The following is a 24,376-nucleotide window of genomic DNA, read 5'->3' as shown; positions in this document are numbered from 1 at the left end:
ACGAGCAGTAATTGCTGGTACCCCTTTAAAGAACTGGGCTGAAGCTCGGCATGGAACTCACACCTGTAGCCCCAGCAATTATGCAGGTGAGGCATGGGGATTTCTTCAAAGTCAAGGCTAGCCTGGGCTACCTAGGACACCCCCACCACCACACATACACACACACAAACACACACACACACACACACACAGAGGTACTGGAGAGAGAATGCAAATGGTGAAGTATTTTCAGGAGGACCTAAGCCTGATCCCAGGACAGGATTAAACAAACAAAAAGTCACAGTAAATCAACAACAAAACCAGCTATGATAGCTCATACCTGTAATCTCAGGGGGCTGGGGGGTGGGGCGGAGACCAATAGAGTCTCTACTTGGCAAATTCTTGGCCAGTGAAAGATGCTATCTCAGTAAGTAAAGTAGATGGCTTCCTGAGGAAGGACGCCTGATGTTGTTCGCCGCCTTTTACATACACATGTGTGCGCGCACACACATACACACGTTTTAAAAAAAAAATGAGATGAGGGAAACGAGGCATTTAAAAATTAGGCTTTCTGGGAATCGTTCCTAAAAATGGCAGAACTACAGAGACAGAGCAGCCAGCGATTGCCTGAGGCTGGAGCAGAGATTAATTGGAAATGGCCCAGGAGAGCCTTTGAGAGATGGGACGTTCTGAGACTACAAAGCTGCAAGCTTGCGAAGCTGCACAGAGTTGCTCAGGTTCCTTGTCCTGGGTCCATTACAGGAAGCGAATCTTGACACCTCTTGATACAGTGTTTCACCCGAGTGGGCTCAGGAGCAGCCAAGCTAGGGAATAAACTGCACTTCACTAGTTATGTTGTGTGACCTGCAGTTTGCTTTAGCTGGGGAAAGACTGTGTCATGGGGGTGAGGGGAAGAGAGAGAGAGAGAGAGAGAGAGAGAGAGAGAGAGAGAGAGAGAGAGAGAGAGAGGAGAGAGAGAGAGAGAGAGAGAGATATTCCAGCTACGTCCTAGCTGGATTTCTCTGTGTTCTATATCCAGTGTGTGGCATCTTCAGTAAATCGTAACCATCTAGGCATGGAAAGGTCACCAAGAAGAAAGGGGTCAGAAAGGGTAGAAGAGGAATCATAGAGGGTAATCGGGGTAAATACAATAACAATACAATTGCACATGTGTAGGACATTGTCAAAAGTTTTCAAAAGTAAAGGGGTCTGTTTTACACGATGTGCTGTTTCCCATCTCTGCCGCTAGGGGTTGGTGTTCATGGTTGTTTATGCACTAGATGCTGGGCTGTCACTGGGACGATCAGGTTGGACTCTGGAGTTCAGGATAGATTTGGGAAGTCAATGCTAAAATAGGAAATGTGTCCCGTGAGCTTCATGAGGCATAGGCATTTCCTGGTCTTTGCTGAAGTACAGCTGGAGCCGTCCAAAGGTCTTGACAGACTGTTGAGCCAGGAGGCTCCCCTGACCCTCTCCAGAGCCTTGGGAGCCACACAGAGTGTCTGGTAGAGAATACAGCTATAAGCTCCTCCATCCCATGCCAGTGCCTTGAATAAAATCCTGGCTCATTGCCTGCTCAGCCAGTACTGGGCATCACTCAAATGGGGCCAGCCGGACCCATTCTTGATTGACATAGTATAGGAGCCCTCGACTTACACTAGTGGGCATCTCCCAAGCAAGTGGGGCAGAGCCTGCTGCCCAGGTACAGCTATGATGCCCAGCCTGTATCCAAACCCACATAGACCTAAGCCCACCCATACCTGAGCCCACCCTACACCTGAGCCTATCCCACTCTGAGCCCTCCCCACCCCTGAGTCTGCCCCACACCTAATCCTGCACCATATCTGAGCCCACCTATACCAGAGCCCACACACACCTTAGTCCATTCCAGTAAACCCCCTTCTGTTCCTTTCTTTGTTCACAGCCCAAAACCTCAAATGATAAAGAAACTGTGTGTGATTATAAGAACATCAAGGAAAGTTGCCTGGAAAGACACTCCCCTGGTCACCCACAAGCACTGGCCCCCAGCTCACGATTGCCAACCCACACAACTCTGCAAGCAACTCCCACTGGGTACCATCCTCTTTGAAATGCTAGAGCTGTTGGCAGACACGCTCTTTCTTTCCATCCATCAGACTTGAATGTGGGTATGGCTAGCTGGAGAATCCCATGTGTCTGTTTCCCCAGCTAACTGGCCAGTGAATATCAGAGCATTCACACAGCCATGGTTTATCCACCAGAGAGTGGCCCAGGCTCTGCCCTGACATGTGATTAAGGATCTGAGGCACTGTCCTGGGGGTACTGGACCTCGATTGTTGAGAAAGAGGAAAGAGAAAGATAGAAGGGAGAGAAAAGGGGAGTTTGCCCTTCACCAGATTGCTGTTTTATCTGCATACCCACACAGGGGGAGATAGCTCTCCTTGTCTGTCTGTCCGGCTGGCTGGCTGCCTGCCTGTTTGCAGACATCACACTGGAGCTCAGTCAGGCCAGCTTGACTCTTGTAGAAATCCTCCTGCCTGTCCTTCTCAAGTACTGAGTAGACAGCTGTGGGTCACTATGGGTCCTGGTTTTCTTCTGCTGCCGTGATAAACCACTGTCCAAGCCCGTGTGGGAGGCAGAGATAAATGGATCTCTGTGAGTTCGGGGCCAACCTGGTCTATAGAGTGAGTTCCAGGACACAGAAAAACCCTGCCTACAAAAACAAAATAAAATTTAAAAAAAAAACTGTCTAAAACTGATGACTTGGAGGAAGAAAAACAATTTTTTTTCTTACAGGTCACACTGTCATCAGGGGGAAGTCAGGGCAGGCACTCAGTCAGGAACCTGGAGACAGGAACTGAAGCAGTGGCCATAAATGCTGCTCTGACTTGCTACTAACTTGCTCTCTTTGGCTTGCTCAGCCTGCTTTCTTGTCCACCCCAGGACCACCTGCCCAGGCATGGCACCACTCATAGGCTGGCCCCTCCCGTATCAATCATTAATAAAGAAAATACCCCCACAGAAAAGCCCCGAGACCTGTGTGACGAGGGTAGTTTCTAAACTGAAGCTCCTTCTTCCCAAGTGACTTCCCGGTCTGTGTTAAGTTTGTAAGGACTGTTCAGGACGCTATGCTTGGTTCTGATCACCTTTAATGATTCAAATGTTCTTCTAAATACACAGAGACAAACACAGAGGAGATGGGAGGGATGAGGAGAGGAGGAGAGAGAGGGAAAGAGGATGGAGAAGATAAAAGGGGGACCAGAAAGGGCCCACATCATTTGTACCCCCAATCCCTAGGTGCGGGGACCTGGGATAGACTCTTCCCCATGGCTTCAGAAAGGCAAGTGTCTAGGGATGAGCACACAAAGATATGCTTTCCATCCTGTGCCCCGTGCAAGTCAGAGGGCTATGAGCAGATACCCCTGGTTCCTTCTTCCTCATGACATCACTAAAGCAGGATCCACTTTAAGACCATGGGGAGCCAGGCGGTGGTGGCACACGCCTTTAATCCCAGCACTTGGGAGGCAGAGGCAGGCGGATTTCTGAGTTCGAGGCCAGCCTGGTCTACAGAGTGAGTTCCAGGACAGCCAGGGCTACACAGAGAAACCCTGTCTCGAAAAAAAAAAAAAGACCATGGGGAAAGCACCCTCCATTTGTAGCAGCCGGTGTCCACGTAATTAAGAAGTGCAAGAATCTACCACAACCTTGCTGAAGTAAAATACATATTTCTCAAGCACTTCTCAGCAAACTTGTGAAGCGACTGATTTTCCGTGGAGACGTTCACACAACTTTTATTCTATGTGCCACCCCTGAGGGTGACTTGTTTAATAGCTGAGTTACCGCTCTGGACCTTGTAGCTGGTGCCTAGCAAAATTGAATTGCCTTCTTGTTTTAAATGCACGCTTTCGACCAGATTCTCCATCTTGCCTTAGAAGCAAATTGACAGCTAAGTTAAGTTTGCCTCCCGCATCCCAGTTTTGGACCATGAATAAATTGGAAGTAAATGAGGTGGGAGTTGGGTTTTCCCCATAGAGCCAGGACCTAGAATTATTGCTGTGTGGCTATGAGGCCCGCAGAGCTGTTAGCATGTGTCCTCGGGGAGGGAGGGAAATTTGTTCAGCTACCTTTGGAGAGCAGCCACGACTCCCTGGAAAGGATGGGTAAGTGGCTTGCTGTCGGGCCTCTGCATTCCTCTGGTGGTGGTAGCTGGCACAAATACAAAGTTAAAGGACAGTGGAGGAGGAAGGAAGCTGGCTTTTAACTCCCTGTGATGAATACACACAGTGTAAAAAATGCTGTGTGTGTCTGGATCCTGGAAGGTCACTGTGGCAAGGGTGACTCTTTTCTATCCTGACTGTCCAAAAAGCTCCTTGCAATTTGTACCAAATATTCTTACTGGGAGCTAAGGAGCTGGCTTGGTTAGCAAAGTGTTCTCAGCACTACATAAAAAGCTGGTGTGGTGGTGTACACTTGTAATCTCAGCACTGAAGAGGTGGAGGCAGGAGGATTGCTGGGCTCACAGGCTAGATAGCCTAACTCTAGACCAGAAAGACCCTGTCTCAAAAAAGTATATCCGAGAGCAATTGAGAAAGACACTGAATATAAACATCTCGTCTGTGTGCGCATGCCCTCTCTCTCTCTCTCTCTCTCTCTCTCTCTCTCTCTCTCTCTCTCTCTCACACACACACACACACACACACACATCCCATTACTGAGTTATTTACAACAAACTAGGAGATCACTTAGAAAGCACCCTAAAAACAACAAAAGAAAATCCGCCGATTATTTGAAACTTACTACTCACATGGGTACAAATGAATGATATTCAAAATCTGCCACAGTGATACAGGCTCCAGCCAATCAGAACAGAGCAGATGGTAACACCGACCAATCAGAATGATGTTGGCATGCAGTCCTGTAGCATGTCAGTTCCAAGTGTTGACTCTCCAGCCATTGGAATAGTAGGCAGGCTCAAATTCTTCCTGCTGTCCTCAAGTCACCCTGATAACTCCACAAGACAATGCCATTGTGAAACTTCTGTATCACCAACCTTTGAAGCCAAAGCTTCATCAAGGGGACTCTGACTCATGATCTTACACAGCTTGTCACGCCGTACTCTTGGACTATGGTCCTTGATCCAAGCCCTGACCTCATTTCCAAAGATGGAACCATGGAACAATAGCTCCTTCCAGGATTTTGGTCATACAGACAGACTCAGGAAGCCAACCAAGGGCTATGTCCTGAATCCAGAGCCTTCAAAGATGACTAAGCCCCAAATGATCAGATCTCAGATATCCCAGGCTAGTCTTAAGCTCACTGAATAGCCCAACATGACTCTGACCTTATGATCCTCCTGCCTCTACCTCCCAAGTTCTGTATTACAAGTACATACTTCCATGCTTGGCTTATAAGGTGTGTGTGTGTGGGGGGGGGGGTTGAACTGAGGGCTCTGTGGATGCCAGACAAGTGCTCTACCCACTGAACTACAGCCCCAAACCCTTTCAGTATGTGGAGAAACTCAAACTAGAAAGAGTTGCAGACGTTTTCTGGTTTTCTACTTCTTATCATATGTCTGTAGTACAGAGTTCTTCAGCAGTGGCTGTTCCAGGTGCTCAGAGTAGAACAGCAAGTGGGGGGGAGGGAGGAGGAAGAGGAAGGAGAGAAGGAAGAGGAGGAGGAAGAAGAAGAGGAGGCAGAGGAAGAACAAGGAGAAGGAGGAGAAGGAGGAAGAGAAGGAGGAGGAGAGAAGAGGAGGAGGAGGAGGAGGAGGAACAGGAGGAGGAAGAAAAAACCCTTCTGTGGAGTTTTGCTTTCAGAAGGAGACAGGCATGGCTGCAAATCTGAGTAGAAATCATGTCTCTCAGGAACTAATGAACCATGGAAAACATAGCTGCCATGTTAGTTATTTTTCTTGCGACCATGTCCAAATGCCTTGACTAAAACAAACAAACAAACAAACAAACAAGAGAAGACAGAGCTATTGTTGGCTCACATTTCTGAGGGCTCAGTCACAGCCACTGAGCCCCCATGCACTTGGGCAGTATATCATGGCAGCAGGCATGAGTGATAGTGCTCACATCCTGCCAGACAAGAAGCAGAGACAAAGATACAGGAGGGGCGGGGGCAGCTCATGGACATGTCCCCTAGTGAGTGACTTCTCCCAACGGGTCCTCACCTCTCACGGTACTATCAGATTGTGAATCCATCCAGGAATTAGTGTCAACCAATCAGAGGCCTCAGGATCTAAGGTCTTGGGAGGAACTCCCTCCCAGACACAGCCAGAGTGTTCACTAATCTTAGGTGTCTTTTAGTATTACTACTCAGTGCCGTACATACATAGGTAGTACTACAGGGAAGCGGGGTTGGAACCGTGTGGTTATGTGAGGGGACCGTATTCCACATAAGAGGAACGAGGTGTGTGAAGAAATGAAGTCACAGTAGCTAAGAAAGTACAGAAAGAAGTAGAGGGAGACAGAGACTCTGCAAGATGTGACACTCCAGCAGAATAGGAACAGGGTCTCCTCATTAGGGGATTAAAGGGCTTGCCTCATCTGCTGTGTGGAACATGGGGCTCTTGAAATATGATCCAGCTACCCAGGCTGGAAGACGGGAGAGCAGCTACCATCCCAGTGGGTTCCTGAATGGGAGTCCTTACCGGCTGGGGGTTAGGCTACCATCCTGCCATGCTCCTAAATGGAAGTCTTCACTGGCTTGGGGTACCGGCTTGGGGTTAGAATAAGGGTTGGGTGCTACACCAGTCACACACAAGGATGCTCACCTCTTCCCCTGAATGAGACACAAGACAGTCCCACCTCACAGCATCCTATTGATCCTAGCCCCCAAATTGGAAGAGAAACAAGATCTAAGAAAGAAGACCTATGCTGGTAAGGGCTGGCAGGAGAGTCTCTCATTGAGATGGGGCTGGAAAAGTAGCCAATAGACAGAAGCATACTTAACAAGATACTGTGTAGGAATGCTTGCTCTCAGAACACAGAGTCCTCGGCGTCACAGAACACTGAGCCCTCCGTGCCACAGGAAGTAGCATTCACAGGAGAGGGAGAAGGCTCCTGTGTGGCTGTGAGCACAGCATGTCCTGGGGTCCAGAGGATCAGGGTGAGATGCCTGGCTGGTGGTCAGGTTGATATCTTTTGCCAGCCTTTGAGCCTGGCAGAGCATTCTGGGACCACAGGGACTTTCTGACATTACCCTTAAACAACACTGAAAGAAAAGACGGTATGTTAAGTGATGTGCTTTCCCCACCGTAGAGGAAAATCTATAAATGTATAGGGTTATCCTAACTTTATCAACCTTAGCCAGTCCTACTTCCCAGAGACATGAATTCCTCTGACACTGGTGCCCTTATAGCTGCAGCTATGGCTGGCTGGCTTAGCTCAACATTAGCTGGGCAGGGGGCTGTGTAGCACAAAGAGAGACCATAACACCATCACCCCCTTTTCTATGAGCTGTACTGAATGAAAACTCATATGAACTATTTCTGTAGAGGATGGGTAGACTTCTGTCCCCTGAAGATGCTAAGTCATAAGGCTCAGCACCTGGGAGGCTGAAATGGGGTCATGGGGTCAAGTTCAGGTAAACCCTGTGAATGAGCACTGCTGGCCCGGTGGCTGCTGTCTCTATAAAGAGAGAAATCTGGGCATTTGACACTCCCTGGCGGCCATGGGGAGGCTGATATGGTTGGTGAGATGCCCCAGATGACAAGGGCATGTAGAAGGTGGCCGCAAGGCAGACGGAGAAGCTAGTGTCTAGCTTCAGAGTCGAGGTATGCTTCTTTCATCCCAGGCTCAGCCACAAGCCTGTTACAGTGAGCTGATATTTCCACATGAATGTATCTGAGGTTAAATGCAACCCCTATGTGGGGCTTCAGGTCCTATCTGGCATCGACTGACATCTGGGATCATCTCAGCTCCTTAGACAACCTGCAGGAACTACAAGGGTCTGAAACCCATCCATTCCTGTATCCAGAGAGGGCCTTTGTCTTTCTAGGTGAGATTATTCGGAGGAGTCTTAGAAGAAAAGGTGCTTGCCAGAGAAAAAAAAAATAGATGAAGGGTGTGGACCCCCCACACAATGGGGTGTAAGTTCTGTTTCATCTTCAAGGATCTTGGAGAAAGCGTTAAAAACGTCCCTCAAAGACAAACAGCTCCCCAGACAAGGTATAAGGCATGGACCAGCAGAGGAATAGCAAAGTCGGACAAGGACCTAATTGTTCAAGCAATTGCTCCAGGCCCAGCACCATTAAATGGCACCAAATACAGATACCTCAGCCCCAGATGGTTAGAAGGGACTCCCATGCTTCAGCCCTAGGTGATTGTGGCCATCCAGCCTGGATTCTTTTTTTTTCATATTAATTAATTTATCTATTCATTTTACATCCCCTCCCTCGCCTTCCAGTCTCATCTCCTTCCCCCTTGCCCTCTCCCCTTTTCTGAGGAGGAGAGGCCGCTCCTTCTTGGTACCAACCTGCCCTGACACCTTCTCATGAGAACTAAGTGTATCCTCTCCCACTGAGGCCAGACGAGGCAGGCCAGCTAAGGAGAAGGGATCCAATGGCAGGCAACACGAGTCCAAGTGAGAGAGATAGCTCCTGCTCCAATTGTTAGGGAACCAGGATGAAGACCGAGCCGCACATGTGCTATATACATGTAGGGGGCCTAGCTCCAGTCCACGCATGCTCTTTGGTAGGTGGTTCAGTCTCTGTGGGCCCCCATGGGCCTAGATAAGTTGGCTCTGTAGGTCTTCTGTGATACCCTTAACCCCTCCCCGCCTGGATTCATCAGTGATTCCTGCCATGACATCTAACCATCCTGCTGGACCGGAAAGACCAGGGTGTACCCTCCTTGGATGATGACACCCCCAAGCCTGCCTCTTAACTGGAAATGTGCTGTCATGCATATGATTACAACATGCAGAGCCTCTGTCTAATTCTGCAATGTTCAGTCTCCTAACGGGAGACACAATGCTCAATCCCCGTCATAGTCCCTGCCCCACCCTGAATAATTGGATAGGCTTCCTGACCTATAGGTTGTCTGAATCTGGATTTTCTCACCTGGTGCCGTGTGTTTTCTGCCTTGACTGTCTGGAAGCCTGTCAGTGGTATTTCTCATAGCTGAATCATAATCCACCCTGTCTCTTTCACACCTCAGAATCTCCTCTCCAGGGAACCCCGGGGGTGCTCCCCACAGACACTCCAGGGATGAGCACTCCAGCCACAACTGGTGACTTCCTTGTCATCATGTGTGAGTTTACATCCCTAAGGCTTCTTAATGCATCAAAAAATGATTCTGTTCTCTTAATCAAAAAAAAGGTAAAACAAAAAAAAATGTGATTTGTCCAGAAATGGACAGAGATTGCTGTGAATACAAATCACATAGGAATCTTTCTTAGGAGCCCCAGGCTCTTCCAGAATTCCAAGAGACAGGAGTGATTTAACATGCCTGCTACTAATTCTTTTTTGTGAAGCAGAGTAGTTACCTCACATATAATGGAAGTGGTGGGAAGGACAGGGCAGCAAAGACACAACTGCTTAGCTTGAAGCCTCTGGGCAGTGGTGACACCTTCACAGCCCCTGTGAGGCCCTGTTTGATCCCATGTAGCCAACAGGATGGCGTGTGTTCATAAAGAGGACTCTCTCTATCTCTTTCCTCTTCCTACTTCTCTCTTCTATGTATCTGTTTCTTCTCCTTCTTCTCCTTCTTCTTCTCCTTCTTCTCCTTCTTCTTCTTCTTCTTCTTCTTCTTCTTCTTCTTCTTCTTCTTCTCCTTTCTTCTCCTTCTTTCTTCTCCTTCTCCTCCTCCCCCTCCTCCCTCTTTCTCTCTCTCTCTCTCTCTCTCTCTCTCTCTCTCTCTCTCTCTCCCTCCCTCCCTCTCTCTCTCTCTCTCTCTGTCTTATACACAGTGACAGAAAGAGAACAGGAGAGGGAGAGGGAGGGAGGGGAAGGGGAGAAAAGGTCGAGGAGGACAGAAAGGGGAACAGAGAGGGAGAGGGTGAGATGTTCCACGTCCAGAAGGGACTGAGGAGAGGTGTTCTGTGGTGTGAAGCTTCTCTGGATTGGCTCTGAGGCAGGAGGTGGGAAGCATCATTCCTGCTCCCAGTAGGCCCTGTGAAAAGCACACTCCACCCCAGGGGTTCTGCTCGAACCTCAGTCTCAGAAACAGTACGATGTTAGGCTCTTAAGCGATGTGTCACTCATGGCATTGAGAATCATACTCTGCTGGAAGGTATTTGAGAGGGGAAAGAACGGAAGCATGTGCCTGTTCCATCTGTATTAGACTCATGCATGTGCACACACAAACACATGGAGAAACAGGCAAATATATGGGCACACAGAGATACATGGGCACAGTCACAAATAGATGGACAATCAAACAGTGGGTGCATGGACACACACACAAGGATACACACACACACACACACACACACACACACACACACACAGAGTTTTAAACTGTTTGCCTTCACCAGACCCAGAGTCATGATTTGCCCTTCTGGCCTCCAACAGCTTGAGGAATTGAGGAATTACTGCCCCCTCTTTTAAGCCACCTCATCTGTGTTGTTCTGGATTATTCTACAAAGGAGCCCAGAGTGTGAGCAGTCTGGATTCGGCAGCTCATGGGTATCAAGTAGTCACAAATGATACCGCCACCACATCCTGAAGAAGCTTGATAAATGTGATCCAGGCAATGCTGAAGTTGACGGAAAAGCCAGGGAAGAATCTAGAATGCCAGACTGTCGGCCCGCACAGCAGCAGGCTCTCACTGACGCTAACTGGTCAGCAGAACGGCTGTTCAATACAGGGAACTTCTCCCGTGAGTGTGAGCCAGGGTATTTCACACACTAGAAGGTTTTCTTTCCTTGTTTGGTATTTCCGTGACGGTTAATCCTTTAAAACTGAGGGGACCGGTAAGAAATTGCAAATGTTCAACTGGCTTTGATCAGAGGCGAGTGCCAATGTGTAATGAGGTTACTGCTACTTGCTGCTGCTGATGATGATGGTGATGATGGTGATGGTGGTGATGGTGGTGATGGTGGTGGTGGTGTGTGTGTGTGTGTGTGTGTGTGTGTGTGTACACCCACAGTTCTGAAGCTTTAACAACCATCTAGGAAGCTAATCACAATTATGGCCCCCCATAAGGGACCACACTGCTTAATGAAGCCATTCATTGAGACCATTTGGAAGTCAACCCCGAGCACATTACCTGTAATGAACTTGACTTAGGGATTTCTGTGGTATTCTTAGCATCTGTAATAGCCAGGTCAAAGCCACCCATAATTGGAACCCAGCTTCAGAAGTCCCAGGTACCCAATACAGGCAGGCAGAGAGCCTTGTTCGACTTCAGGATGATGGGACTGACAATCTGGGAAACTGAGGCTCTGTTCCTAACAGGAGCCCCTCTGTGCTGTGTGCCTGCTTCAAACAAAAGCAGTGGCTCTGGAGAAGAATCTGTGGAAAGAGATGTGGGAGAAATTGACCCCCCAGGTAGAAGGGGCCAGTCGATCCCCTAGGTTCAAAGGTCTGTTTGCATATTCATGCGGCTATCGAGAGAAGGTCCAGCAGCCTGCTGTGCAGGTGGTGATCACTCTGCAAACTCAAAAAGGAATGGTGTTTGCGCCTTCACTCAGCAGGTCACGCGTGCAGTTTTTACAGAACATTGACACGGAGAGACGGGCAGACATGCTTGGCAGTGTGGTGAAGTGTGCTCCCGCGGGACAGCAGAGAGAGACAGTTGGGTTTGTAAAAATAAATATAACTCAATAAATCTTCAAAGGGGAAACCTGTGGGCCAGGGATGTGACTCAGAGGTAAAGCACCGGTCTAACATATAAGAGGTTCCCAGTTTGAAACCCAACACTGTAAACAGCAACAGAAGAAAAAAGGAAAGCTTTTTTGGGTACTTTAGTGGGTAAAGTGCCACCTGTAGCCCCAGCTACTCCACAATCAGAGGCATGAGGGTGGACTTATCTCTCTTCTGGAGGGCAGAGGTTTAACATTGAGCTGTGTGAGGTGAAAGCCAGCTGGACTGTGGAACAGGGCTGTGTCCATCCTGCAGGATGTTCCCAGGGAAGAATCTCCCTTTGCCTTTCGTGTCTTCAGGACCCTTGGGGCTGGGCACTTCCATGCTGACACCTTCTCCATCAATGCAGCCATAGTGTTTCCTCCGACCCTGTTGACTCTTCCTTCTTCAGGGTCTAGGATTCTATTGGGGCTGCCTCAAGAAGTGGTACCTCTTAAAACCATGATGCTCATCCTACTTGCAAAAGTCCTTCTTCCCAGTTGCGTTCTTTTGCTAGGATCAGCACCATGATCAAAAACAACCCGAGAAGGAAAAGGTTGGTTTCAGTTCATGACTCTCTGGTCACACTCTGAAACTTAGAGAAGCTAGGGGCCGGAGCTCTAGGAATTGAAGCAGAGATCACGGAAGAGGGCTGCTTATTGACTTGTTCCTCTGGATCTGCTCAGTCTGCCTTCCAAAGCACTCCAAGACGACCTCCCCAGGGATGGCACCATCCACAGTTGGCTGGACCCGTCTCACATCAGTCACTAATCAAGAATACATCCCACAGGCCAATCTGATGGAGGCAGCTCTTCAGTTGAGGTCTCCTCTTCCTGGGCTGTCAAGCTGATAAACAAAACTAGCCATCACACCATGTGAGATATGTTCATAGGCTCTGGGCATTTTGGGGGGTGGGGGGTGCGGGGTGGAGACAGGCATTAATCAACCTTAAGTGGTACCTTTCTTCCTTTAGTACTCCAAGTTGGCTTCTGTTGCTTGTTACCTGGTTGCTATGCAACTCTGCCAGGTCTCTGAAATACTGAAAAGAATACCTGTTCTTTATTGTCATTCCAAAGGATGCCCATCTGATGCAGTTCCTAAGGGCAGTGTCACAGTGTGTCTACGAGGAGCAGCCCAGCGCTCACCTCAGGAGCATCCCCAAGCATCACGTGGCACCAGCAGAAAGGAGACTGTCCCTTGACCTGGTGTGTCTGGTTCTTTGGCAGGACACTGAACTCCTGAACACAGCCATCCTCACAGGGAAGACGGTGGCCATGCCTGTCAGGGTGGTGTCGGTGGAGGAGAACAGCACCGTGAGGGACATCTCAGAGCTGGTGGAGTGCAAGGCCGTGGACGAGAATGTCATCAAGGTATGTGGGCCTGGTGGGATTGGCTCCAGCCTTCCAATGTCTCTCCCTCCCTCTCTTCCTCTCTCCTTTCTTCTTTCCTTCCTTCCTATTCCCTTCATTCCTTCTAACCTTTGTCTCTCTCCTTCCTTTCTTTTGTCCCTTCCTACATTTAATTATCAAATTAAACTGAAATCTATTTACCATCAAGAACATTGCTTCTAAAGTCTACACCAGGAATGCCTCTGTCAGGCTAAGAACACATGCCTTAACACGCGGCACTAATACTTAAAATCTCCTCCTTAAGAAAAAGAATACAAATAATCATAATCATTCACCACATTCAACATGCAGGGCAAGAGACCTCCTAAATATCCTCTGAGATGAATTCGGAGAAACAAACAATAGAGGATGCCGCTGATCAGGGCCAGGAGTGGGTGGGGCATAGGAGATGTTCATGGACCAACCAAAAAAAAAAAAAAAAATCTCAGTTGGATCAGCAGCAACATGTAGGGAGAACTTTGCCACAGCTGCTCCATCTTCTAGCGGCAAAGAATTCCTCCCTCAGCCTATGAAAGCCAGGTGTGAATCAAATCCAGAAATAAATGCCACCGTGCTTACACAGAGAACAACCTTTAGCTCCGCGTAAGGGGCTCTGACGTGAAGCCCATTTGCTGATATTTTCAGGAATGCAATCAGCATCTTTGGGGAAATAAGTGTGTTCAAACTGAAAATTGCCTCCTGGAGTGGATCAGGAGGTGGTCATCCTCTGGTTGTTGACACAGCAGCGCAGAAAATCCAATCAGCAAGAGCTGGGGGAGGTGTGGAACCGGCAGCCTTGGTGTAGGAGTGAGTCCTCAAAGTTCGTCTCCAGAACTCGGGTCTTCCCTGGGTCCTGGGCTCATATCTGCAGGGCCTGGATGAGTTCTTTCCTGGGGCTTAGGTTCATCTGATGGGCTCCTCCCTGGGATTCAGGGTCTAGTCTGAGGTCACCAGTTCTGTAGAGTTTCTGAGTGTCACTTGGCATGCTGTGGGAAGGCGAAGGGGGGAGCTCACATGTAACCAGTGCCCGCTCTGCTGTACAGGAGGTTCGGACTAGATGGTTTCATTTTGTCAAGACTCAGGGGGCTCAGAGTTTTTGCCCCCATATGATCTGGTGAGTCGTACTGCTGTGACTTTGTGTGACAAAATGGGGTTTCTGGGTCAGGTACAAAACAGCCTCGATTCCAGCAGTTTCCTACATCCGGAGCCTAAACTCCTTCTCATAAGTGGGTGCAGATAAGACTCATGACACATGAAATAGTGGTGTCCTGAGGAAGGAACCCTAATTTGGGGGAACTCTGGCCCTATGTAATAGACAGTAATGACCACGTGTTTATAAACCCTAAGTCTGGCAGTCTTCTGGCGTCTTGGGAGAGCCCAACAGATCCGAGCTATATTCCAGGCTGTGTCGCCTAAACATATGCTTGCCAATCATCTAGTGGCCACCAATCCCTGTCGCCTTCTGTCTGGGTCACTCAGTCTGTCCAGTCTGTCCAGTCTGTCTGCTTGACCCCATGGGGTATATGACTATTCTCAGGTCTCACATGTGCAAATCAGTGTTTCTTCTATACCCTTCTAATACAAATAGCCACGCATTTGAAAGAATGACGTCAGATCATCCACACCATTTTTCCCCGTGGCCCTTTTAATATAAGATTTCTATTTTTATGTTTCCTTGTGTGTATATGCTTAAAGAGGCCAGGAGAGGGTGTCAAATCCCCTGGAGCTGGAGCCCCCATGAACTCTTTTGGAATTATTTTAATTAGCATAAAAGGTAATGGGTTCCCTTATGTATTTTCTTTATATATATATTATATATTTTCATATCCATGATGGCATTCTTGTGTTATTATGCCTGTTCTTATCCAACCCTCCCCCCACTGTCTTCCCATCCCTCTACCCCCTTGCTGGTCCTCTTTGTCACTCCAAGTAGCCTTCTCTCCTACCACAAAGATTTCATCACCCGTTCTTGTTCCTCTCCCTTTAGATCTCATTCTCCCCATTCTTGGTCCCCTTTCTACCCTCATGCCCTACACACATGCACACACAGGAATACACATGGACACACATATACACATACATACACACATACACACAAACAACATACATACACATATACACATGTATGCACATACACACACATATACACACATGCATACACACACACATATACACATAATCTATTCACAGACATACATGCACACATATAATCTGTTGACAAATATGCATGTACACATGTAATCCATGCACTTGCATATAGTCTATTCATAGGCACACACACATATATGCACATAATCCATGCACGTACAAATAATTTGTTCATAGACATGCGCTCACGTATTCCACACATACATATAATTTATTTGGAAGCATACACGCACACACATACAGCATATACACACTCTCAAGCCCATTTCTCTGGGTCCCAGATAATCTGTGAGGCAGTATCCCCAGTTCCTTTTGTGGCTTCTTTCATGTGCTTATAGCCTTAAACACATGTGCACACATACACGTAGATATGTGTGAAAACACTCAAGGCACACAAGGCTTTTCAGCCACGGTTTATGTTGTAGTAACAGCCACTTCTCGAGGTCCTTTTCCCTTGGTTCCTAGCAGTGCACCATGAATCCCTCTGCCTGGAGGTGTTGGGAAGTGAAAGCAGGCCAGCAGGCAGGGCAAAGGCTCCTAAGGCTGAGGGAGCTGTCTGTTCTTTCCCCCCTATATGTAGCTTCATCCATGCCTCAGCATCTTCCCGGGAGGACCTCAAATGTTCCTACCTACCTTGATGTACATTCATCAGATGAAGGGATAGAGTACTGGAGAAAGGCAGTGAAGCAACTAGCTCAACATACACCCGGAACAAGGGTGGGGGAAGACTACATATGCTGCCTCTGCACTGTCAATGTCTCGGTGGTATCACAAAGTATCTAGCCCAGCTACCTTTGAAATAAAGCTGTCTCCCAGCCGGTGACACGGCATGGATCATGTGCCTGTACTTGTCCTAGTTGATCCTTGAATCGTATGAGCTTTGACAGTGCACAGTTGGTGTCTTCATAAATCACAGGCTAATTCATTCGGTGAAGATTGACTGGCGTCCTGAGACAGAGGGAACAGTAAATAAATACAGCAGTTGCGGCCCCGCCCTCACTGAGCCTGGCCTCGGATGGAGGAGACCAACAGAGATAGATGCAGAAATGGGCTGTCCAGGTGCTGTGCTAAAGAGTGCTGGGGTGGGGTGAGTTCAAACAAGGTGACCTCCTGGGTGGGGACAGTTGAGCCTGTTAAAGGGAGCATAGGTAACACTAAGCTGCCAGCTTTAATAGGGCTATCTATACCTGCTCTGGGATGCCCATGATGGGCTCCCTAAGGAAACCATCTCAGTCTGTAGCCTAGCATATCCTTTTCCATGGGCTCTCATGACCATAGGTTGCTAGGCACCAGCCGTGATGGGTTGAGGATTCACATTTAAGGGATGGATGGGATTTCCAATGTGACCTTCATGACCTCTAGGAATACACACATTGAGTGTATCACGGGGATTGAGCTGCAAACACTGGATACAAGAAAAGAGAGTGACCTCTCTGATACCCGGTGCTTGCTCAGGCTCCAGGTCACAGGAGCGATTCCCTCTGATGATAGCTTTGGTTTGCCCCAGGATTCCTGTCAATCCAGGAGTCCTTAGGAGAACGAGGGTCTTTAGTAACAGCTCTAAGTTTCTGGACTTAACAGGTTTGTGGTGGCGTCAGGGGTGGGGTATGAAACCCACCAAGCAGGAAGGAGACAGACATCCTCCCACAGAGGAAACCACACTTCCTGACTATACTGGTATTAGGTATGTTTCTCACTGCTATGTCCTGATGTCTGCCAGAAGCTATTTAAGGGAGGCAAAGGTATATTTGACTCATGATTTCAAGAAACATTCCATTATTGTGAGAGCAGTGGTGGCCAACACTTTGAAGGCTGGCCCTCAATGTCCTGTTTCCTACAGTCAGGTTTCACCTCCTAGAGGTGCCACAACCTTCTATAACAGTGCCATCATTGGACACATGAGCCTGTGGGGGACTTATTAAAACCATGACCTCATGTGTGTTTTTTGTGTCCTTGTCCTCAAAAGCCAAGCAGTGGCTCGTGCCTGTGATCCCAGCACTTAGGAGAATGCATCAGGAAAATGACCACCAATCAGAGGCTAGAATGGATGGTGTCGTGAGTTCAAGTCTTGTCTGGGCTGCAGAGTAGAATCCTGTCTCCAAACCAAAACGAACAAAAACAAAGCCACAAACAAACAACTGTCTAGTTCCAAGATGAGGGAAGGCCAGAAGTAAAAGCAGTTCTCCGAATCCCGAGGCCCTGCACTGCGGGCCAGCAGGTGACCACTGGTGGTACTCAGCCATGTCCCTTGCTGGACCTGGGGTCCTCACTTTAAAGTGTAAGAAGCTGGTCTGTTGAGTTCTCCCAACTCTAGACTTCCTACTATGTGGGTTCAAAATACAACGGCTAAGTCATATCTGCAGCCGCTTCCCTGCCGCTGATCTGTTCTTTAGGGAGCCTCCATTTTTTCTAATTATCATTTGGGGACACACATGCCATGATATGTGTGTGGAGGCCAGTGGACAACTTAGCAAAATCAGTTCTCCCCTCTGCCTTTATGTGGGTTCTAGGGATGGAACTCCGTTAGCCAAGCTTCTGTGACAAGTGTCTTTCCCTACTGAGCCATCCTACCTGTCCTCATTTCCTCTGCATCTTGGGGATGTTGCTCCTCCCTCCTGGGGCTGCTGTGAGTTCTGACAAAGCTTTAGGAACAAAGCTCAACTAGCTGTCATCTTCCCCTAGAAATAACTTGGCAGTATCTTGAGACAGTTTAGGTTGTGATACATGGCGGCTGGACCACTGATATCTGGGGATGCAGAGGATGTTCCTAAACATCATACAAGAAGCATCTGACAGCTCTAGTGAGCAGTGTTGAGGTTAAAATGTCTGCCCAGTGCCAGGCAGAGACAAGGGCTCTGTGGGGAGGGGAGCGGCAGTCGTTCATTTCTCGAAAGTGTCCAATGTGGTGACTTAGCGTAGAGGCTGAAGTTAGACAGAGAATAACCCTGCCATACTTTTGCTCTGTTACTTGCCTTCTGAGTGACTGCAGGGAATCAGCCACTCTGAGTTTCAGTATCTATGTGTCATCCACAGAGCTACCAAGACCCATGTGACATAGACAAGTCTCCAGAGCTAAAAGACACAGGGGTGTGGTTAGTAGAGATAGCTGGGTTGGTAAAATGCTTACCATGAAAGCATATGTACCTAACACAAACTCCATCTCTCAGTGTTGGTACAGATGAGATTAAGGGCATTTGGCATGAGGGACTGTCACTGTCACTGAACTTTACAGAGTTTTGGCATACAACCCCCACCTCTTTCCCCACTAGCTGCAATGTTCCCCTTAATCATGACTGCCATGATTTCCAGAGAAATTGGAAATGCATTTAAAAAAAACATGGCTGACATGAGGAAGGAATGTACAGACAGCTATAGACGAGTCTTCTGCAGCAAGAAGGGGGAGTGCAAAGGTCCTGTGGCAGACATATAAGATATGTGCAGGGGCTGAGCGCTGGGACAGAGAAGACACAGAGAACTTAGAAGCTGCAGTGGAAACAGCAACACGGTTGTGTCGGTGAGTCTGGGCACCAGTTAAGGGCATTTACAGAGTTTAGAAGGAATCTAAGACTCAAAAGAATTGTTAAAGACTGTCTTAGTTAGGGTTTCCATTGCTGGGACAAGACACCATGACCAAGGCAACTCTTATAAAGGACAATATTTAATTGGGGCTGGCTTACAGGTTCTGAGGTTCAGCCCATTATCATCAAGATGGGAACATGATGGCATCCAGGCAGGCATGGTGCAGGAGGACTGAGAGTTCTACATCTTCATCTGAAGGCTGCTAGAGGAAGACTAACTTCTAGGCAGCTAGGAGGAAGGGTCTAAAAGCCCACACCCACACTGACACACTTTCTCCAACAAGGCCACACCTACTCCAAGACCACAACTCCTAGTAGCGCCACTCCCTGGGCCAAGCATATTCAGATCACTATAATGATTATCCTGGGGTGCAAATTGAAGATCTAGGTCGTATTTAAGCCCCTGGTTTCTTCCTTAACTAATGGCATATGTAAAAAAACCCTATGTCCAATGGCCACAACCTTGTTCGGGATGGATGTAAATTCAGAGCATGCTCTAAAACCTACTAACTTCCCAATACACTATAGTTTGGGCAGACGTCATCGCCTCCCATTGGTCTCCCTCAGCCTCATCCATATCTTCTCAGAGTTCCTTCCTTCGGCTCATACTATATTTTCCTGACCATCTGTCTCCTGCCTGAGTCCAGAAAGACACAGCCTGTCCAAGCAGACTGGCCTGGGGTGGACCAAATGGACGAGGGCCAGAGCAGCCTTTAGGAAGGGTTCTGGCATGCAGCCAGCCTGGCTGAAGCCCATATCACACTTGCCAAGCAGCAGTTCCTCTCGGTGGCCGCCTTTCCCTGCCATCACAGCAATAGGAATGGGACAGAGAGACAGCCGGGTCAAGGCCACAGTCTCACGTTAAGAGTCTGTTAACATGCAAGGTTGGAGCAGTCTGAGTGAGCTCTGAACGTAACGGCTATAAATAGCATCCTGTCTGCTGTAGGCAAGCAGCCCCTCCGCAGCAGCCCTCCGGATTCTCATCGGCAGAATAGGACGTTATCAGTGTGCCAAGCCCCCGTGGGGTTTCCATAGCAGTGGTAGGAAGGGATACTCAAGTGGGGAATGAGATCTGAGAGCCATTGACATCCTATATGGACAGAGCTGGCTCCTGAGTTCAGGTGTATCCAGAAGCAATTTTGATTTCCCTATGCCTAGACTCCACTTATACACAGCGACAGTCACCAAAATAGAAAAAGAATGAGGCCAGAAGTCTGATTATTGAATTTTCCGAATTTGAAATATACGTTATGTAATCTTGTCTTGACAAGGAGGCCGAACGGGGCCTAAGGTTTGCAAGCTTGCCTCCAGCAGAGACATGGAAGAAAACAGTTGGCTAGTCGAAGATAGGCTGTCGTTGGAGATGCCTTTTTGAGCATCGTAATTAGCATTTAGAACAATGACAGACACAATAGAGATAGAAGACATGGCTGTATCATGTGATGGAGTGATTCTCAGAGTCTGAAACTAGCGTCATACAAGACTCCGTGAGACATAGGAACATGGTCCTCCCCCACAGTCCCCAGAAGTTAGAAGCTGCTGTGGATTCTACAGGCTGTGCATCCATAAATCTTTACAAAGTCCCCGGTGGCTGGAGGATGGTTCCCTAGACATCAGTGATTGGCAGTGAACACCTATGCTTTTTCCATGGAGACTGACTCCTAGGGCCTCCCACAGGAGGCAGGTCATCAGAAAGTACCAACCCCCAAGGGACATCAAAATAAGACAACGTCTATGTACTCCCCATTCAAAACCTCCACTCCCTGCCTAGCCTTACCCTCCAGGTCCTCACAGACAAGGGGCCTAATGCTGGTCCAATTGCCCACCAAGCATTCGGCTCACGTGCACAGCCCACTGACAGAGATGAAAAGATCCCGAGAAACACAGCCAACGGGCTGGAAAGATTCCTGCAGGAATCAGTTCCTTTTTGTTAAGAGAACCTGTTCATTTTGTGTGATACCCTCATTCCCACTGCCAGCCACTTAGGACATGATTAATTTGTCCGGAGTCGTCCCCAGACATTGGTGACACCGTCAGGAACTGCCGGGACGATGGCTCTATCGTGCGTAGCACCTTTGTGTCTTCCGTGTTCCTCCTAATCATTTATATATTCTGGAGAGGCAAGGTTCCCACCCACCCGAGCGCAGAGAGGTAATAAATGAGGAAAGTCAATGGTCTGTAAATTACAACATTGATTAAAGATGTGATTAGTGATAGACTCTATGCTTGGCTATTATGCTAATATGTTCCCCGATCCTGGACAGCGTTTACATGCTAATGATAAGTCTGGGACAGTGGCTGAAATTGCTTCCCATCCTCTCTCAGTGTGGAAACTGTTTTAAACCACTCTTGACCAGTGAGTGAAAAGACCCCTTCCTGCGGCCCCTCCCAAATGTTCCATGCCACTGTCCACAGCAGATGGAGAGAATTCTCTCTGCCCAGCCCTCACCATCTGCCCTGCAAATAGAAGAGAAGAAAGTGGGGCCCAAAGTAGCTATACCTGGTTCTTCTGCACCAAGAGCAGGCTGACTGGTCACAACAACTATTGCTCAGCACACGGCATTATTTGGTCAGGTTCAGATACCCAAATTGGACTCTACTCTTTCCAGAGGACAGTGTCTAGTAGGAGACAGATATGCAAATGAAAGTTAGATCTTAGTGTGGTGCCACAAAGGTGGTGGGTGACATCATCAGAAGTATTTGCCGACCTGCATATAGTATGCAATTTGCCAGCACATGTCAACTCTAGGTAGGTTCTCATGAGAGTCAGTGACCTAGAAAGATTAGATTTGAGAATTTTCTAGAAGGTTTCAGATTAAATTCTTGTGTATATGCTGTCGCTACTTCCATATCATCTTAGAGTCTCACTTTCTCTTTCCTCAGTTATTTTGGCTGCCTTAAAGGAGGTGTATCCATAAGGAGGGAATATTTGTCCTTTCATCCATCCATCCTTCAATCTATCTATCTATCTATCTATCTATCTATCTATCTATCTATCTACCGACCCACCCACCCATCTGTCCATTATTCCATCCACACATCCAGTTATTTCTTTATCTTTTTGTCCACTTATCTACCCATCCATCTTCATTCTACTACCTCAACATCTCCATCCATCCATCCATAAACATTTTCAACTCCACCCTTCCAGTCATTTGTCCACCCACAAGTTAATTAAGCCTCATATAAATATATCTATTCATCTGTTTACCCATCAGTCCACCTGTCAATCCATCCATCCATCTATCCACCTAGTCAAACACTCATCTATTCTTTCATCCATCTACCATTGATCTACCCAGCGATGCATCCATCCATTGATCCACTCTTCTATCTGTCCACACATCTATCAACCCATCTGTCAATCTACACATCAGGCAGCCAGCCATTTATCTATCTATCTATCCATCCATCCATCCATCCATCCATCAATCTACCCATTCATCCATCCACCTAGTCAAATATTCATCCATTCTTTTCTCCATGTACCCATTGACCTGTCCACCCATCAATCTACTCTTCTGTCTGTCCATCCATACATCTCCCAACCCATCTGTCAATCTGCCCATCTAACCAGTCAGCTATCCATCCATCCATCCATCCATCCACTTATTCATCCATCCATCCATCTACCCCCCAACCATTGTCAGCTCTACTCAGCCCCTACCTCATAAGCAGCTGCTGTAAGGACCAAACGATGGACAATGAGCATAATATACTTTTTTCATCCAGAATATAACAGTTTCAAGGGTGATACAGACACATGGAGCCAATTTAAGTCATATTCCATAAGCTTGCCTATGTAAGACGAGTCATGTTGCCTTTCTACAACTCAGCTTGATTTCTATTTTCAGTTCATTAGAATGACACAGATAGATGCCTAGTCTGATTTCAAGGGGATATAACTCTTACCTAGGCACTCGGGGTGGGGGATCCTGGTCTAATCTTCTCATCATGGCTCCCAGAGACACCCAGTATCAGTGACATCCACATAGCCACTGACCCTGGCACTTGTCATGCCTGCCTGGGAGGATAGGTGTGTCTGCTACCTCCTCACTTCACTGGGCTCCATTGTAGATCTGAGACTGAGTGTGGCTGTAGAAAGCACCTGAGTGCTTCCTTGCCTTTGGATTCTTGCAGATTGCTATCTCTGTTTTCTTTGTCTGTTTCTTTTCTTGATGAAACAGCTTCTAAAAGCAAAATCAGAAGGAGAAGGGGAAAGAAAAGGGCCCAGGAGAAGAGAAGGGGAAAGGTGAGGGCTCAGGCAAAGGCAGGAAATCATCCGTGAGATCCCATCTCTCTTGCGAGAACATCAATAGTACTAGTGTAAAAATCCCAGAGGTCCTGGGTGGGGCAGCATCATAGGGACGCCTGCATGCTCAGACCAGGCAAACTGGGGTGGAAATGTGTCTCTAGAGGAAGGACTGAGAACCACGGAGGACCAATGGGGCTGTGTGAGTGAGGAGAGGGGCAAGAGACTGTGAGCACGCATGTTCAGGGGAAGGAATGTCCCTTGGCATTCTTGGAAGCTGGGCCATCTGGGGAGTGTCAATGTTTCCCTGCTGAACAGCATCAGCCCGTATCCTGCACCTGATGGCCACCCTGTGCCCTGTGTACACTCAGGTTTCAATCCTAGCTTCACTTCTCTACAGATTCAAGTTCAAGTTTGATCTGGAGATCAAAAGTCTTGACCTCAATGTGTTCTCTGCTTTCTATTGCAAAGGCAGCCGCAGCGTGGGAACTGGGAACTGGAAAATACTGCACCGCTTGCCCCTTAGATGGGCAATTCTGGGTGCTCTCACAAGCCACGGAGGAAAGACTAAACCCTATAATCCCAGAAGTGACCTGTGCACCTTCTCACTGGCTTCTCTTTCCCTCCACATTCTCTGGTCTGCTTCCTCAGTCGTGTTCCCTGGGTTCACTTTCCCATTAAGCCCATGACGCTGAGTCCTTGTCTCGGGCTCTGCACTGGAAGCAAGTATACTTTGCAATAAAGTAGAACAAACCGGGGCGCAAAGCAGATGGTGAGGTCTGTAAAGTGCTCACCAAGAAAGAATGAGGCTTTGAGTTCAGATCCCCCCACACCCACGTAAAAACAGAGTCTGGTGGCACACGTCTGGAATGTCAGCCCTGAAGAAGCAGACATAGGAGGACCCCGGAGGCTTGTGGGCCAACCAGCTGAAGCAATGATTTCTGGTTCAGTGAGAGACTCTGTCTCAAAAAGTAAGGTGGAGAGTAATACTAGAGGTACCCAACTGGCTTTCATGTGTATGTGCTCACATGTTGTGTATACTCACGTATGTGTTCACATGTGGGTGCACACATGTGTACACACATACACTATTAGAACAAACTGATTGTGGGTTGTCAGCACAGCCATGCAAACTGCATCCTCTCTCTCTCTCTCTCTCTCTCTCTCTCTCCTCCCTCTCCCTCTCCCTCTCCCTCTCCCTCTCCCTCTCCCTCTCCCTCTCCCTCTCCTCCCTCTCCCTCTCCCTCTCCCTCTCCCTCTC

At 48.1% G+C, this 24,376-nt stretch overlaps 1 protein-coding gene across 1 annotated transcript in view; it reads left to right on the top strand.

The window, feature by feature from the left end:
• Tmem132c (transmembrane protein 132C) overlaps positions 1-24,376 on the top strand; it is a 197,912-nt gene that overhangs the window by 160,167 nt on the left and 13,369 nt on the right. Inside the window, exon 5 of the mRNA XM_028765945.1 lies at positions 12,976-13,119. Coding sequence (XP_028621778.1) covers positions 12,976-13,119 — 144 coding nt within the window. The remainder of the gene's footprint in view (positions 1-12,975; positions 13,120-24,376) is intronic.

This window comes from Grammomys surdaster, unplaced genomic scaffold (genome assembly GCF_004785775.1).
Source record: "Grammomys surdaster isolate TR1022 unplaced genomic scaffold, NIH_TR_1.0 166, whole genome shotgun sequence".
Classification (NCBI taxonomy): Eukaryota; Metazoa; Chordata; class Mammalia; order Rodentia; family Muridae; genus Grammomys; species Grammomys surdaster.
This window is presented reverse-complemented; position numbering and strand designations above follow the sequence as displayed.